Source organism: Rattus norvegicus, chromosome 2, assembly GCF_036323735.1.
Source record: "Rattus norvegicus strain BN/NHsdMcwi chromosome 2, GRCr8, whole genome shotgun sequence".
NCBI classification, from domain to species: domain Eukaryota; kingdom Metazoa; phylum Chordata; class Mammalia; order Rodentia; family Muridae; genus Rattus; species Rattus norvegicus.
The window spans coordinates 193,149,009-193,165,095 of NC_086020.1; the positions used below are offsets into that span (position 1 = coordinate 193,149,009).

Below are 16,087 nucleotides of genomic sequence, written 5' to 3' on the forward strand. Positions count from 1 at the left end.
CACACTTTTTTAGTTAAAAGGAAAAAAGAAAGGGGAAAACAAAAGTTGGCAAGAATTGTGAAGGGAAATGAATAATCTTTATACACTGTTAAGAAGAAGGTAGTCACTGTGACAATCACTACATAGTTACCTTCAAATCTAAAGATAGAGCTACATTGTAATCCATACCACTTCTGGAAGTACACCTGAAGGAATCGAGAGCTATATAAAACCTCAAAAACTTTCATAGTCATGTTTACTACAGCATGATTCTGAAAGACCCCCCGGAGCGGGGAGACTCTCACTCAAGTCTCGGGATGACTCGACCCCCCAAGAACTCACGAGAGACCATCCTTGCTGTAATTACACAAGGTTTATTGATAGGAACCAGTGCACTGGGGTCGAGACTCGTATCCCACGCAGGGGTAGAGGAGTTCAACCCCGAGTATCTGGGAGAAGGGGTATTTAAAGGAGGAAACCACAACCCAAGGGGGTAGGGATGGCGTCATTGGAAAATGTCGAGAATACCAGTGAAAAATCACAAGGAGAAGCTTCCTGTTTCTCAAGATTGTTCTTAAGATTTTAATCTAACTTTTATGGTCAGCCAGTTCCTGGAACAGAGTCACTGAACTGGCTGACCTACATTTTTGACTCTACTCTGTTTGCTAGGGGGTCTGAATTTTTCCTGGTCTTTCAATTCACAGTGGCCAAGGTACAGAATCAAACTAGATGCCATCAGCAGATGGATTGGATAAATAGAATGTGCTATGTACAGATATACATACACAATCCAGTCAGGTGCCATCAGCAGATGGATGGATAAATAGAATGTGCTATGTACAGATATACACACACAATCCAGTCAGGTGCCGTCAGCAGATGATGGATAAATAGAATGTGCTATGTACAGATATACACACACAATCCAGTCCTTAAGAGGAATGAAAATATGTCACTTGCAGGAGAAATAGATGATATCTTCATGTCAAAGGAAACAAACCAGACTCAGACTGGAATCGAATATTTTCTTGCATGTGTGAATCTGGTGCTTTAGGGCATGGAAGGGGAAGGGGAAATATTAGGGGGATGAGAAGGGTACTGGTATTGGGTGGAGAGCACAGTGTGGGTGGCAAATACGCTGGAAATACCTAATATATATGTATGAAACTTTCATAATGAAACTACCATTCTGTGCAATTAGCACATACTTATTAAAAATACAAAGCAGATACAATTTGAAAAGGTTTTGTTCTTCTTTAGTCACTCATGAAACAGAGGTTCTAAGCATTGGCTTCTACTCCATCGTGTATCCTTAATTGGTGAGGCACACAAACTGCCTTATCCTAATCATAACTAACCTTTGTTCACATCTATACATTATGTATTTTAACTAAACAAAAAAATAGTTTCTTCAGGTGAGGACTCGAGAAAAAACAATGGCCATTAATTCTTCTCTTTCTTCTTCTGAGATGAGGTCTCATTACATCACCCAGGACTGCCTTAAATGTAAGGTCCTCTTGCCTCTGTCTCTCAAGTATAGAGACTGTGCCACCACATAGCTCCATTATTTTTTCCTTTGCATCCAATCTTGAGAAGAATCCTGGAGTGTTCATCTAAGAGTTGAAAAGTCCACGTGATGAGCACTTAAGGTCTCCATGGCGATGTATGATAACTCAGTGGATTTGTTCACATTTTTCAAATCATTCATCCAATTTTGATTTTGACATTTTAAGGCAAACCTTTAGTGTTGACTCTAAATTTTCAATAGAGTGAGTGCAAATCCCATTTCTCAGAGAATAGCATAACCAACCTGGGGTCCTTTGTTTTCCAAGTGCTAAGGATTTCAGAGTGGCTGTGACTCAGAGTCCTCAGCTCAGTAAGCCTCCCTATGAGGTGAGCGAAGTGCTGTGGGTCTTCTGGATGATACATTTTTGAATACTTAAACAAAAGTTGCAGGACTGGTTCTTGTAGGTTTTCTACGTGCTGCTTATTTTTAAGGTATGGACGATCTGAAAAACATATTTACCTTAATGTTGATTCCAAGTGGTGAAATAATGAATGCTCTCGAAACAGTGAGTTACTAGGTTATAAAATCACACGAACTTACAGAACCCTAACACACATCAGGTTTGCTAGTTAGATTCTCTTTGTTCATGATTTACTTCATCTTCACAAGTTACAAAAGCACAAGTACTTACAGAGCCCTAATACAAATTAGGTTCGCTAATTAAATTCTCTTTGTTCGTGATTTTACTTCATCTTCACTATAGTCTATTGAGCTGCATTCTATTTTTATCACATTTTTCAGATTCGCTCCCTGAAATGGGATTGGTGAGTAAGGTTGGGGATATAACAGCCATGAAGACTTGCCTGAAACTTTAAAATAGTCATGAGTAACTTCTCTACAGTCAATAGGCAGTAAAGCACGAGCCTTCTTGGTTTCTTACCATAAAAGATATGCTAACCAGGAATTTCTGAAGGCTTAGACAGCCTTCACTCATCAGGTCATTTTGCTGGCTATACCATGATGAAACTCACAGGCAAAATGTTCTCCCTTTATTGTACTAACACTCTTAATATGAAACAGGTGGGGAAGGAGAGAGTTACACATATCTTAAAAAGTAAAAACAGGGGAGAATTAGAGGAAGTATTGAAAGAGTTGAAGGAGCTTGGAACCCCATAAGAACAACAATGCCAACCAACCAGAGCTTCCAGGGACTAAACCACTACCCAAAGACTACACATGGACTGACCCAGGGCTCCAACTGCATATGGAGCAGAGAATAGCCTTGTTGGGGCACCAGTGGAAGGGGAAGCCAAGGTTGGACCCCCAATGCAGGGGAATATGGGGGAGGGAAATAAGGGGGATGTATAGGGGAAATACTCATATGGGGGAGGGGGAGGGGATGTGGGCTTATGGACAGGAAACCAGGAAGGGGAATAACCTTTCTAATGTAAGTAAAGAAATATATAATAATTTTTTTTAAAAAAGTAAAAACAGAGGCTGGAGAGACATATCAACAGTTAAGAGCACTAGCTGCTCTTCCCAAATACTGGGGTGCAATTCCCACATGCACATGGTGGCTCACAGCCATCTATAACTCCAGTTCCAAGGGACCTGACACCTTCTGTGGACTCACAGATACTGCACACGTGGAGTGCACACACAGACAAAGGAGACATACACATCAATAAAAGTAAATGAATAAAAATGTTTTTTTAAAAAAGCAAAAGTAAAATAATGATGTGCTATAGAGAAAAGTAAACAGGGAAATAGGTAAGACTCTTGGGGGGAGGGATGGTAGCTACTTGCAAAAACTAATCAGAGATATAACAACATTTAGTGCAAACCCAAAATGGTAAAAGAAAAAAGAACTAGATAAAATGACAAAGCAGTGTAAGAAGGCCTCATGTGGGCATCCGAAGGGGGTGAAAGATGCATGGAGAACAGTGCAGCCTGCGGCAGGGGCCTGCGGGGCTCAAGGGATGTTTGTGTCAAAGCAATGCAGACAGGGAGAGGACAAAAAAGAAGCAAGACAGACTAGACTAATTGAAGGAACTTTGGTTTTAATCTGTGCAAACTAGGAAGCCACCGACAACTCCAGAGGAATACCATCATCTGACTCACATTTTCAGGGAACCCTTGTGTTCTAATACAGAGAGAGTCTATAGAGGATAGAGTTGGAAAATCCAGCCAGAAAAGTGGATTCAACTACACTGCCTAGGCTATTCACAATAGGAAATGGTTAAGTGCTAGCTATACCTTAGGGTTGAATCAACAGAATTGGTGCATGTATGATATGAATATAAGAGGAAGAAAAGAAATGAAAGAATTAAAAACAAATTGCGGCGGGGCTTCTCCATGAGATAGGAATAAAGTATTAGTCATAGCAAGAAAAAAAAATAAAAAAATAAAAAAAAATAAAAACAAATTGCATGTGCAATTTGGAAGACAGAGATATCGTTCAGTCCAAGTGGGGGAAGGATATGAAAAGCTAAGGTATAAAGGTATCAGGAGTCCAGCTTTGGGCATTTTCAACTTGATACACCTGCTTGACAGTCACATGGAAATCTTGAGGAGGCTTTAATGCATTCTGAGCACAGCAAGTTCACAGATAAGTCTGGGAGTAACAAACCTACACAGGCCTTTAATGCCAAGAGTCAGAATGGAATCAGGAAGAGAAGCCAGTGCAGAAGAAAATAGGGCCTTGTCACAACCTCTGTAAACTGAGTCCCAAGAGATCTGACACCTTCTGAATTCAACAGCATGAGGTACACTGTGGTGCATAGATGCAGGCAAAACAAATGCATGAAATAATGAAGTAATTTAAAAGAAAACTGACTCGTAGGACAACTTAAATATTTGTCCTTGTGAGAGACGAAGAGGACAGAATAAAGAAGACACGGAAAGATTAGCCAATGAATGTGGAAGTCAGGAGAGGTGATGTTCAAGAGGTTCAGTGAAACAAGAACTGCCAGTGGGATGACTCAGCAGGAAAAATGCTATCACCCAGACCGACTACCTGAACCCCAGGACACACACGGTGGAAAAACAATTCCCATAGGCTGTCCTCTGACCTCCACATGAATGACATGTACACACACACACACACACACACACACACACACACACACGATTGATAGATAGATAGATAGATAGATAGATAGATAGATAGATAGATAGATAGATAGATAGATAGAATTTTATACATTTAACAAAAAGAAACAAAACCACCCATGTGAGTTAGTGGGTGGGTGGTTATTTTGGAGTGGAAAGTTCCTGAGACCACTGTGCTTGTGCAGTGTTCTGCATGATTTTAGCTCTGCTTTGTAGTTCTGAATGTTAACAAGGCTGGAGGCAAGTTGTTAGGTGGACTGCAGTCTACAAGGAGAACTTACCAGTTTCCACCTAACGGTGCATAGAATGCCAAGATTATGAAAGGGTAAGTTCTTGGGAATAAAATATTAGCCCTGAACAAACAAAGATCAACTGAAGGGAATGTGATAAACGTATCTTCATGACAAATTTGTAATCTAGGGGAGCCCTTGGCCCCATTGAAACATTCTTAACCGTAGCGAGCATGACACATTCCTGGTTTAAAAAGATCCACCCAGGAAGAAAAGGATGAAGGCCACAGACTTTGATACTCCCACTCCAGAGAGGCAGGGAAATAAATCCTCTCACAGCACACCAAGGCTCTAAGGTACTGCACCATCCAGAATTCGTAGCTGAACTCAGAGAAAGAAGACTTTTGTGGTCCAGCCATGGTGAACTGTCCCTAGGTAATACTCCAAGCTGGTTTTCCAAATATTCAGATCCAGATGACAGTGACACTACTGTCCGTCCCTCCAGCCTTCCAAGTCCTTTACCCTATCCTTTTCATCACACAGTTGCCTACAAAACTTCCTGGAATGAAGTATAACACTGGAAAGTGGACAATATCACGTAGCTGCACTGGAGCCTACGTGACTGAACTTTGGCTGTGCCTATCTAGTGAGTCCTGATATCACAGCAAGTTAGAATACAAAAGAACACAAATATGTCCAGATCAGTGAAGGAGACAGGACAGTGGTACCCTAGGGAGACTTTACTGGCTTGAGCAATGGGTTACCCATGCTAAGCAACTGTCTTACTTCAACCTGGGTCCAGTATGTAATGCAGGTTACAAGCATATCAAGAAGACTATGAATTCACACACACACACACACACACACACACACACACACACACACACACACACACACGAATGAGAAATTCTCCTAACACACCAGACATCTTCACCACAACTTCAGAGCTCCGCCGACGGGTTCACAGGAAACAGGATATCCCCACATTTTCTTTCAAATATTTGTGATCTTCTCTACAAAATACATCCCTGGGCCAAGTAAGACAAAGATAGAGTGTTGGCCAGTAGATTAGCAATGCCAAGTCCTGAAGATCTTGAGAGGTTGTAGTGGATTGGAGAGGAGAGGGTGGAATGAAATGTGACTGTGGAGGACTCAGGAGTGAGCAGGAGTAAGACAGAGTCTAGACTATAGCTAACTCCCTAAAGAACCTCTCTCTATCAGGGACTTGGGAGAGTATATCCAAGGGGTTCCGAGGGCAAGAAAGCTTTTTTTAAGATGCAAGAAACTATAACACAGTGGTGAGCTTAAAGGAATGCGCACAGAGATCAAACCGTGATGGGGTTGATCGCTACATTCAACATCACCTAATAGCTCAGTAAGAACTTTGCGTCTCCCCGTCCAGAGCTCACCCCTGGCCTTCCTTCTCACAGCCTGTACCTGAGAAAAGCACTGTAGTCGCTGTAAGCAGAGCATATTCAGTATCTGTTATATTAAGTTCTCTCATTCTTCTGTAGAAGTAAGACAGTGAAGCAATGAATTCTCTAGTAATACCTGAAAAGATTAATATAAGTGAATTTCATCCAAATGTAGCACAGAAGCAAACCCATTGTGATTGCCTTGTCTTCTCTCAAACTAGTATAAGAAACTCGAAATGAGGGTGGGGTTCAAGATGGCTGCCTGTGTGGTGGCCAGCACAATCAATCCCCTTTGTTGTGCCCTTGAAATTGGGGTCTGGGCCTCAATAGTGGGCTTGTTAGGTGAGCTATTGAAAAAGACCAGAACAATGAGAGGGTGTAATCATGTGGACCAAGTAGGGGGCTGTGGGACTGAGGGCCTTTAACCTGCAAAAGCCGCTCTCAGTGTTTCTGTACTATCCATAGTAAGGCTTACCCTTCTACCCACAAAAGGGGTTGACACTGGGATGTTGCCTGTATATTATTACATCATCATCATTCTGGGAAACTTTGAAAAACACCCCAAAGAATAATTCAGAGGCCCCAAATAGCTTCCCAATTAAATAGAAAAAGAATTGCCATGACGTTACCAAAAATAAGAAAATGGTTACAAATAGAAAGCTCACTGATGACCTGCCAACACTAGCAACTGTATGGGCTGGGTCTGTAAATGCTGTCACCACCACAGAGAACCTGTGAACTGTGAGAAAGCCCAGGGCTTCTCCTTGTAACAAAATGAAAGGGGGAGAAAAGAAAGTATGTCCACCCAAGGTGATAGACACTTCCTACTGCACAAGGTTACCGGTTAGAGTGGCCGAAGGGTAGCCTTCCTTGAAAAAGTTTTCCGAAGAATAAACACATTCATCACCCCTATGATTATGCACCTCCAGTGTCCCAGCTGAGGGCTTTGCTGGTCTCACAGTACCTAGCAAAAGAGGAAGGCACAGAGTCTGATATTCTTTCCTGGTCATTATATAAATAGGATATACAGCATCTTTTCAGAATCCAGCGTATCTATTATGTGAAACAAAACCTACCCCCTAAAGTGGTGTCTTTCTCATTTTTGTTACTGAAACATAAAGCCAGATGTTAGTTCCCATTTTGTAAAAAGATTGTACAGAAGCCCCTCCAAAATGAGTCGTCCATGATACTATAATGGAGTGGAAACTAGAAATGACTTTCTTAAACACACCCCCTCCACAAACCACTCAGTGCACCAGAGGCTGTGGGGACTCTTAAGCAAACACTACTCAAGCAATCATGGGCCAGGTCATCAAGGGCCTCCCTTTGACAGCCTTCTGGTCTAATGTCTGCAGAGAAGAACAACGAATAAATACAGATGTTTTAAAAGACTCGCACTGTGGGCTGGAGAGATGGCTCAGTGGTTAAGAGCACTGACTGCTCTTCTGAGGGTCCTGAGTTTAAATCCCAGCAACCACATGGTGGCTTATAACCATCTGTAATAAGATCTGATGCCCTCTTCCGGTGTGCCTGAACAGCTGCAGTGTAATATAAATATAATAAATAAATCTTTATTAAAAAAAAAAAAGACTCGCACTGTAACAAGCAGTCAGTGAAGGCAGCTGGCGCCTCTGGCAAATGTTTTGTTGGCTTTGGCTTTGATTCTGTCACGTTGCCTCTTCTCATGTCCTCAACCAACACACAACTTTACAGACCGAATTCTCACCTTCACACACTAAACAATACTGGCTTTATTGATTTTTTTAAAAATGCTTGTAGTTTTATGGAAGCGAGGTCCTGCATACTTGGTTCAACAGGAACCTAAATAACATTTCACCCCACTACAGAGGTGTCCCCCAAACAAGTAGCCCAAACAAGTGGTTATGAGTTTCAAGCAGGCCTTCCCACACAGCTCCTTTGTGTCTTAGAATCCGTAATGCCTTAGGGTTTGATCACCTGTAAAAGTCCTCCTCATTGGAAGAGCCTGTCTTAGGAGCACAGAAGCCCCACCCACAGCTGAGGAGCTGTTGGCTGCTAGGGGAGGGAGAGTCCAGTTCTTTAGGAGCTGAGCCCTCAAAGTTGGCCATGTTTCAGTGGATGACCCCACCCCGCTGTGTACATGAGCAGCACTAGTCAGACTATTTAGATGGGTTAATTTTAAAAAGAAGGATCAGAGGAGGACATGAAGTTAGGAGAGAGATGTGTGGGGACTTCGGGAGTTGGTGGAAGGAAGTGAGTTGACTAAGATTTAAAAAAAAACTTAATACATGTATAAACTTCTCAGAAGAATAAGAAATACAACTTTTAAAAGAATTACTTTGGGGGTTGGGGATTTAGCTCAGTGGTAGAGCGCTTGCCTAGCAAGCGCAAGGCCCTGGGTTCGGTCCCCAGCTCCGAAAAAAAGAAAAGGAAAAAAAAAGAAAGAAAGAAAGAATTACTTTGTTGAGAGAAAATGCTAGATGAGTGTGGAGCTATTTATAAGCAGCTATTTTGAGACGTCTGTTCCTACACTAGCAGGCAAAGTAAAGTGGAAAGATAAATGAGAGGTTGACGATCCCACTCAGGGGAGTTCTGGCTTAATGCACGAGGCCAGGCTCCGGGCTCCGTCCCCAGCACCACAGAAGCCAGGCACAGAGACACAGGTCTCTAGTCTTAAGGTTGGCAGGCACAGCAGGAGGTCAAGATCCTCCTTAGCTTCTATTGAGTTCTAGGTAGCCTGGGCTACATGAGATTCTATTTTCAAAACACAAATGTGTGTGTGTTTCAAAATGTGTGTGTGTGTGTGTGTGTGTGTGTGTGTGTGTGTGTACGCTTAAGATTGAATAAAATTCTTTTTTTCTTTTTACTTCCAGAGGTTGAGTCTCTCCCACCATAAAGCTGGGCTACATGAAGAAACATCACTTCAGTTTTTGACTCTTTCTGTAATGCAGTCTGATCCTCAGCAGTTAAATTTTCAAATCCTTAAAAAAATAAAACATGAAAAACAAATAATCAAAAGATTATGTTCATAAATTAAATGTTTAAAGATATTTATTTCCTTTTTAACCCTAAGTGCTTCTTGGGGATAACCCTAATACATAAATTCAAATCTGAATAAAATTCTTGATTCTACATGGTAATATTTTAGGGCACTTTTTTATCAGAACTAGGTGACACTTTCTAATGGCAAGGACAAATCAAGCATAGCTGTGTTAGCCTTGAAGAATGTAACTTTATAAAGAGTTTCTGTACCTGTAAATACATATATAACTACGTTTTGGTCAAACTGTGGCTTGTTCTATGGAGGAAACTTTCTTCGTTCCTTGTCTCATCTAAGGAAACCCACATCATTATAATAATTTTTGTAAATATTTAGGTCATCACTCGCCTGATTAATTGACAAAGATAAAATAAGCAATTGTTAAATTAGAAGCAACACCGCTAGAAAACCCAGGGTCTCACATACACTAGACCGGTGCTCTGCCTCTGAGCTGCACATCCAGTACCAGTCAGAAGTTTTTCTTTGCTCTACTCTCCCGTATCCTAAAGACAGAACGTTCGGGGCTGGAAGGGCAGCTCGGCAGTTAAGGGCGTTTGTTGCTTTTGAGAGACTCTGGTTCCAGTACACACATGGAAACTTATGACATCAGTAAGTAATTCCAATTCTAGGAGGTCCAACACTCTCTGCTGGCCTCCACGAGACAGTGTGTACATAGTGTGAATATATAATTGCAGGCAAAACATGCATGACACATATATGTAAAAATAAATAAATCTTAAAAAATAATGAAACAGAATTTTACCTGGGAGTCCCTTGGTAAATTTCATTAGCCAATTCGCATGCAGGATTGATGCCTCTGAGAGTCTCAAAAAACTTAGTTCGGGGTTGGAATACTCCTGCAGCTGGTCCATAAAAAGAAATAAAAATGATTCATAGTATTTTCTTTCTGATAATTACTGAGGGCTTTTTTTTTTGCTGTTCTTGCTATCATTTCTTAATAGCATTCATTGCACGTTATTTCTTGCCAGTAGTGGATACATACAAGTGCACTTATTTCCCCTACAGGAACCATGGACTTTCGATGAGCAGTCACTATGGTATTCAGAAGGCGACGTTCCTCTGCAGTTAGAGTCATGTCGTCCTGAGCCTGTAAGGACACAGAGGGGCACCTGTAATGTGTGCCTGTTACACACACTGTTCATAAAGAAACAAGACACTGTATGGAAGAAAAGTCTTGCCCCTTTTCCAGATCTGGAGGTGGATGACACGTGTTTCGTGTCTGTTCCTTCATCTTCCACTTGGATGGCCGAGGACAGGGTCGGCCTGTGCTTAAAGCTCTTGCGAAGTCTTTTTGACTTACATTGGATCTCTGTGAGCAAACCTGCAATATTACAAAATTCACACTAAGTACTTTTGGCTCGGAAAACAACACTGTAGGTGTGATTAGCGTGGTCTTGAGGGAGTAAATGGCCATAGGCATCTCTTGTTCATGTATGCATCTATGAAATTGCTTATATTCCTTCTTTCTTCATAGCTACTTTGTCTGCTTGAAAATACAGTTATGGGGGAGTGGGAGCACCCTCTTGGAAAAGGCAGTGAGAGAGCAGGCATGGGATGAGGAGCAGTTGGAGGACAGAGCAGGGGGCGGGGTTGATGAATTCTGGACTGTAAAGAAGGATTAAAGAATAAAAAAATAAATTATAAAAAAGAAAATAGTTATAACAGACAAAGATTAGGAATTTTTCATTTCCAAATTATGTTTAGATTTTTACATGAGAAATTATACATTAGTTGCATCTTGGAAGTGAGAGAGTCATTTTATGAAGTAGTAGAATTACATTATCTATAACTATCATCACTGGTTTTATTAATAAAGTTGAGAAAGATTATCTTAGGATTTTTAAAATAAGCTAAGTCAATTTTCTCTATAACCCAGACAAAGCATTTAATTCTTTTTCAAATGTGAATAATATTTATTTTAGGATTGTTTTCGTGTGCTTGTTTTTAAATACTTTATAATTATTTGTATGAGTCTGTATGGGGAAATGTACACGTGAGTGCAGGTGCCCACAGAGCCCAGAGGGGTCATATCCCCTTGAGCTGGAACTATAGTTGGTTGCGAGCCACCAATATGAGTGCTGAGAGCTGAACTCAGGTCCTCTGCAAGAGCAGTGTGTGCTCTTTTTTTTTTTTTCTTTTTTCTTTTTTTCGGAGCTGGGGACTGAACCCAGGGCCTTGTGCTTGCTAGGCAAGCGCTCTACCACTGAGCTAGATCCCCAACCCCCAGTGTGTGCTCTTAACCACTGAACTGTTTCTCCAGCCTGAGGATTGTTGTTTCTATAGAGTGTTTAATTTTCCATTTGTGCCATTACTGGACCAGCAGCATCTACCCTAAATACTTTTAGCAGCTACTAAAATTATTCAAGCATTAATATACCTGTCATTTTCATAACTATTTAAAAAACATACCTGTTAAATAAAAAACTAAGGAGGAGCTGAAGTATAGAACAAAACAAAAACCTTAAAGCCCTTCCATATTATTTCATTATTTGTCAAAGAACAAGAATACACAAAAAAGAAGCCATTTTAAACCTACCAAGTATTGAACATGTAAGTAAACACCTGTGACCCCAACTACTCCAGAGCGCCAGCCATGGCGACTCAAATGGATTCCCGTCTGCAATAATGTTTAGTAGAAAAGGAGTCTTTGGGTGTAGCTTAGTGGTAGATTGTCTAGGAGTGGGAAACCTGAGTACCACAAGAAGGAAAAAGGAGGGGGAGGAGGAAGAAGAGGAAGAGGAGGAGGAGGAGGAGGAAGAGGAGGAAAGGAGGAAAAGAGGAGGAGGAGGAGGAAAGGAGGAAAAGAGGAGGAGGAGGAGGAGGAGGAGGAGGAAGAGGAGGAAAGGGGGAAAAGAGGAGGAGGAGGAGGAGGAAAGGAGGAAAAGAGGAGGAGGAGGAGGAGGAAAGGAGGAAAAGAGGAGGAGGAGGAGGAAGAGGAGGAAAGGAGGAAAAGAGGAGGAGGAGGAGGAAAGGAGGAAAAGAGGAGGAGGAGGAGGAAAGGAGGAAGAAGAAGAGGAGGAGGAGGAGGAGGAAAGGAGGAAAAGAGGAGGAGGAGAGGAGAAGGGGCCGTGAGAACACTAACATGGCGGTGTTAGGACAATTGAAGGGTAAATGCAGTGGGCCGATCCAAGCAGCAGTGGCAGGGTATGGATGTGAACACATGGACAAGACCTAATGCTCACCAATTAAGGTAACTGTGCTCACCAATTCTCTTGAGCTTCACCTTCCCAGAATTCCTTTAAGTTAAAGAGACGATTCATTTTATGTAGAGTCCTCAGAAGACTCCATCTTCCCTTTCACATATGTTTCCTGATGCAGGTTAAAAGACAACTTTTGGGGGCTGGGGATTTAGCTCAGTGGTAGAGCGCTTACCTAGGAAGCGCAAGGCCCTGGGTTCGGTCCCCAGCTCCGAAAAAAAGAACAAAAAAAAAAAAAAAAAGACAACTTTTGGGCCAGGCGTGGTAGCACATATTTTTAACCCCAGAAATTGGAAGGTGGAGGCAGGGGGATCTGTGAGTTTGAGGCATACATAGCAAGTTCCAGGCCAGCTACATAGTGAGATCCTGAATACCAATTAAGTTAATAAAATAATAAAACTTTTTCAAGGGTTGCTTTGGACTGAATTGTATCTCCCAAAACTCATTCACTAAAGTGCTACCCTCTGATGTGCTGATATTCGGAGACTGATCCTCACACACATGAGAACATTAGTGGGCTTTGCACACAGAGAAGTCGGGGTCCAGGATCCATTCACCCTTCAGTTGTCCTAAGACTGCCATGTGTTAGTACCCGAGAACAACTTCTCCTCCTCCTCCTTTTCTCTTCTTTCTTCTTTCTCCTCCTCTCTTTCTTTTTGGGAACTACTAGTTTTAACTTTGCACTTTTTCAAGGCAGTATATAATTTTAGGTTGAGTAACATAAAAATACAAGATCTCTTTTAAATGATTACGTAGACTTATTTTATTTCATGTGTGTAAGTGTTTTGCTTGCACGTGTGTATGCACACTACGTTCACACCTGCAGAGGTCAGAAGAAGTCGTGGGATCTTCAGGACTCGGGATTAGAAATGATTGTGAGCTGCTCTGTGGAGGCTGGGAATGGGGCCCAGGTCCTGTGCAAATGCTGTTAACTTCTGAGCTAGCTCTCCAGTTCTCAAAGAACTTTTAACTTAGATGAAACTATGACAGGTTTCAAAATTAAAGCAACACAGTACAGAGCAACATTTATGGAAACCACTACTTAAACTGATAATGGGTCATCTGTATTGAGCAACTACTGTACACATGTGTGTGGTGTACATACACAAACAAACATGGGTGTGCTCTAAATAACTCTTGAAGGATGCTTTACGCTATCAGTGAGGTTGGGGGATTTTTAGTTTTATTATTTTTAAATTCAATTTTATTATGTAGAGGGGAGTGTGAATACAGTCCTCCACTAACACAAAATACACGCCCGACTTTCCCACAGGAGTCAGTCAGCACACCCCCAGGGCCATGGGTGAGCACTGGAAAACCACCACCTTTGTCATGCCTCCCCTGCCAGGTAAGCCAGGTTGGGGAAGGTTAAATCCCTTCAGAAAAGCAAACCCCGAAGAAGACAATGACACTTACATTCCGCCAACATCCCCACCGCCTTACACTTTTTCAGTCTGCACTCTGGGCACTTTCTGCGCATGTACATGTCCATTTCACAGTGGCCGCCGTTCTTGCAGGAATACACTGCATTTTTGGTAATGCTACGTCGGAAAAAACCTAACGACAAAGATTGTCAAAGTTTAGCATTGATATTTTTAGTTACTTCTCATTTTTATTAACATTTTACCTTTATAGTTAAGTAATCAAGTTAACTAAAGTATTTCAATTAAATAGGGTTTTTTTCTCCGAATATTTTTTTTAAATATACATTGATCTGGAAAGTTATGTAATTTTTCCCAGTTGGTATACCTCAGTTGACATCCTGAGACAGGGTCTTTCTTTATAACATCAGGAGATTAAACCGAGTATCTTTATCACATTAAGACAACTCTCTACCCTCCTATATAGGTAAATTACCTATAAGAATTTTTTAAACTGCATTTTACAAAATATCAAGAGCCCATTAAGCATCTCTCAAGTTTCCTTTGAGAGGATACGTGGCCACCTAAAATAAACAAAAATAATCAGAAAAGCCTCTTTTCTAAGCCCTCATAGTTTGAGTTCAGCCCACAAAGGCAGTTCCGCCCCTCAGAAAGTCCCGCCCCCTGCAGACCACCCCTCTCCCTTTCTGGAGCACTTGCCTGGAGAAAGCTTTTTGCTTCTCTTTCTGAACCTCCTTTCACAAAGTAACCCCTACCATTCCCTGCTCTCCCTCCTGTGAGCTGTTGCACCAGTCAAAACTCCATTTAAAACCCGGCCACTTACTCTCTTCCGGTGGTCACTTGAGAGATGGAGCTTCACCATTTCAATTCGAGGAAGGAATAAAAATCTCAGCTCTGGTTTTTAAACTATTCAGCTCAGTTTTAACAGTTACCAGGTCAAGAGCAGCCACCCCTGCCTAACTACTCTCCCCTGGACTCTGTTACCTCATTTCGTTTGGCTATTCTTTGCCAGTGTTGAAGTGTAAGATTTACAGGTAAAATTTTACCCTAAACAAACACATTTATTTGTGTTACATTGGTGAGACTGTTTTCTGTTGTTTGGGTTGTTTTGTTTTGTTTCTGAGGGTGCTAGGATCAAATCCAAAAATAGGTGCTAAGTACTCTCCCACCCGCCTGCATTCCCATCCCGGTGGTGATTGATTACTGAAGGGCTAGACTGCTTCAGAACCGTTATTATCAAAGAAGCTTCTGCTCTTCACAAATATTGCAAATACAAGCCCTCACTCCCAGATTTTCAGTGTGTTCCCTTCCTTTACAAAACACTTTAAAACTCTTTTGACTTAGAATCATAGAAGTCATTTATTTCAAATTTTCTCCAAGTGTGTAAATTTTATCAATCACAAAAAAAAGGTGTCATGGGTAAAAGATCTTTATAATGTCATATTTTGTTCCAGCATCAAATTCTTCTAAAAGTAGGGAAGACATTTGCTTATATGTATTGAGTTTAAAGTAAAATGTGAAAATGTTCACCAAAAATGAAGAGACAGACCTGGTAGTGAATGCTCTTAATACCGGCAGAGGCAGGTGGATTTCTGAGAGTTCAAGGACAGTCTGGTCTATCCAGTGAGCTCCAGGATAGCCAGGAATGCACAGATAGACCTTTTCTCAAAAAAGAAGAAAGACAAGAAGAGGAGGATGATGAGGAAGAGGAGGAGGAAGAGGAAGAAGAGAATCAGGATGAAGAGAAAAGAGAAAAAGAAAAGAAATGAATGAAACAAACCCTAGGGTCAGGCATTAAATCCCAGCCTTTAATCCCAGCACCTAGAAGGCAGAGACAGGCAGATATCTGTGAGTTCGAGACCACCCTGATCTCCATAGTGAGTTCTAGGCCATCCAGGGCTACACAATGAGACCCTATTTTAGAAAGAAAGAAAGAATGAAAGAAAGAAAGAAGGAAAGAAAGAGAGAGAAAGAAAGGGAAGGAAGAAAAAGGAAAGAAAAAAGAAAGAAAGAAAGAGAGAGAGAAAGAAAAAGAAGGAAGAGAGAAAGAGAGAAAGAGAAGGAAGAAAGAAAAAAGAAAAGAAAAGCACAAAGAAACTAATCTTAAACTTAATATTTTATTCTCCTGTCTTTGATCACACAGATTAATCTCTTTAAACATGCTTTTTCCTGGTTTTGTTTCTCGAGTTTTATAAAGATTGTGTGTGTGTGTGTGTGTGTGTGTGT

At 41.3% G+C, this 16,087-nt stretch overlaps 1 protein-coding gene across 1 annotated transcript in view; it reads right to left on the bottom strand.

Annotated features, from left to right (window-relative positions):
* Nucleotides 1–353: 353 nt before the first annotated feature.
* Nr1h5 (nuclear receptor subfamily 1, group H, member 5) overlaps nt 354–16,087 on the bottom strand; it is a 26,337-nt gene continuing 10,603 nt past the window's right edge. Inside the window, exons 4-11 of the mRNA XM_003749366.6 lie at nt 13,896–14,036; nt 10,461–10,603; nt 10,265–10,369; nt 10,025–10,124; nt 9,089–9,202; nt 7,084–7,206; nt 6,265–6,378; nt 354–1,988 (exon numbers count right to left, since the gene is read on the bottom strand). Coding sequence (XP_003749414.1) covers nt 1,741–1,988; nt 6,265–6,378; nt 7,084–7,206; nt 9,089–9,202; nt 10,025–10,124; nt 10,265–10,369; nt 10,461–10,603; nt 13,896–14,036 — 1,088 coding nt within the window. The 3' untranslated portion in view covers nt 354–1,740. The remainder of the gene's footprint in view (nt 1,989–6,264; nt 6,379–7,083; nt 7,207–9,088; nt 9,203–10,024; nt 10,125–10,264; nt 10,370–10,460; nt 10,604–13,895; nt 14,037–16,087) is intronic.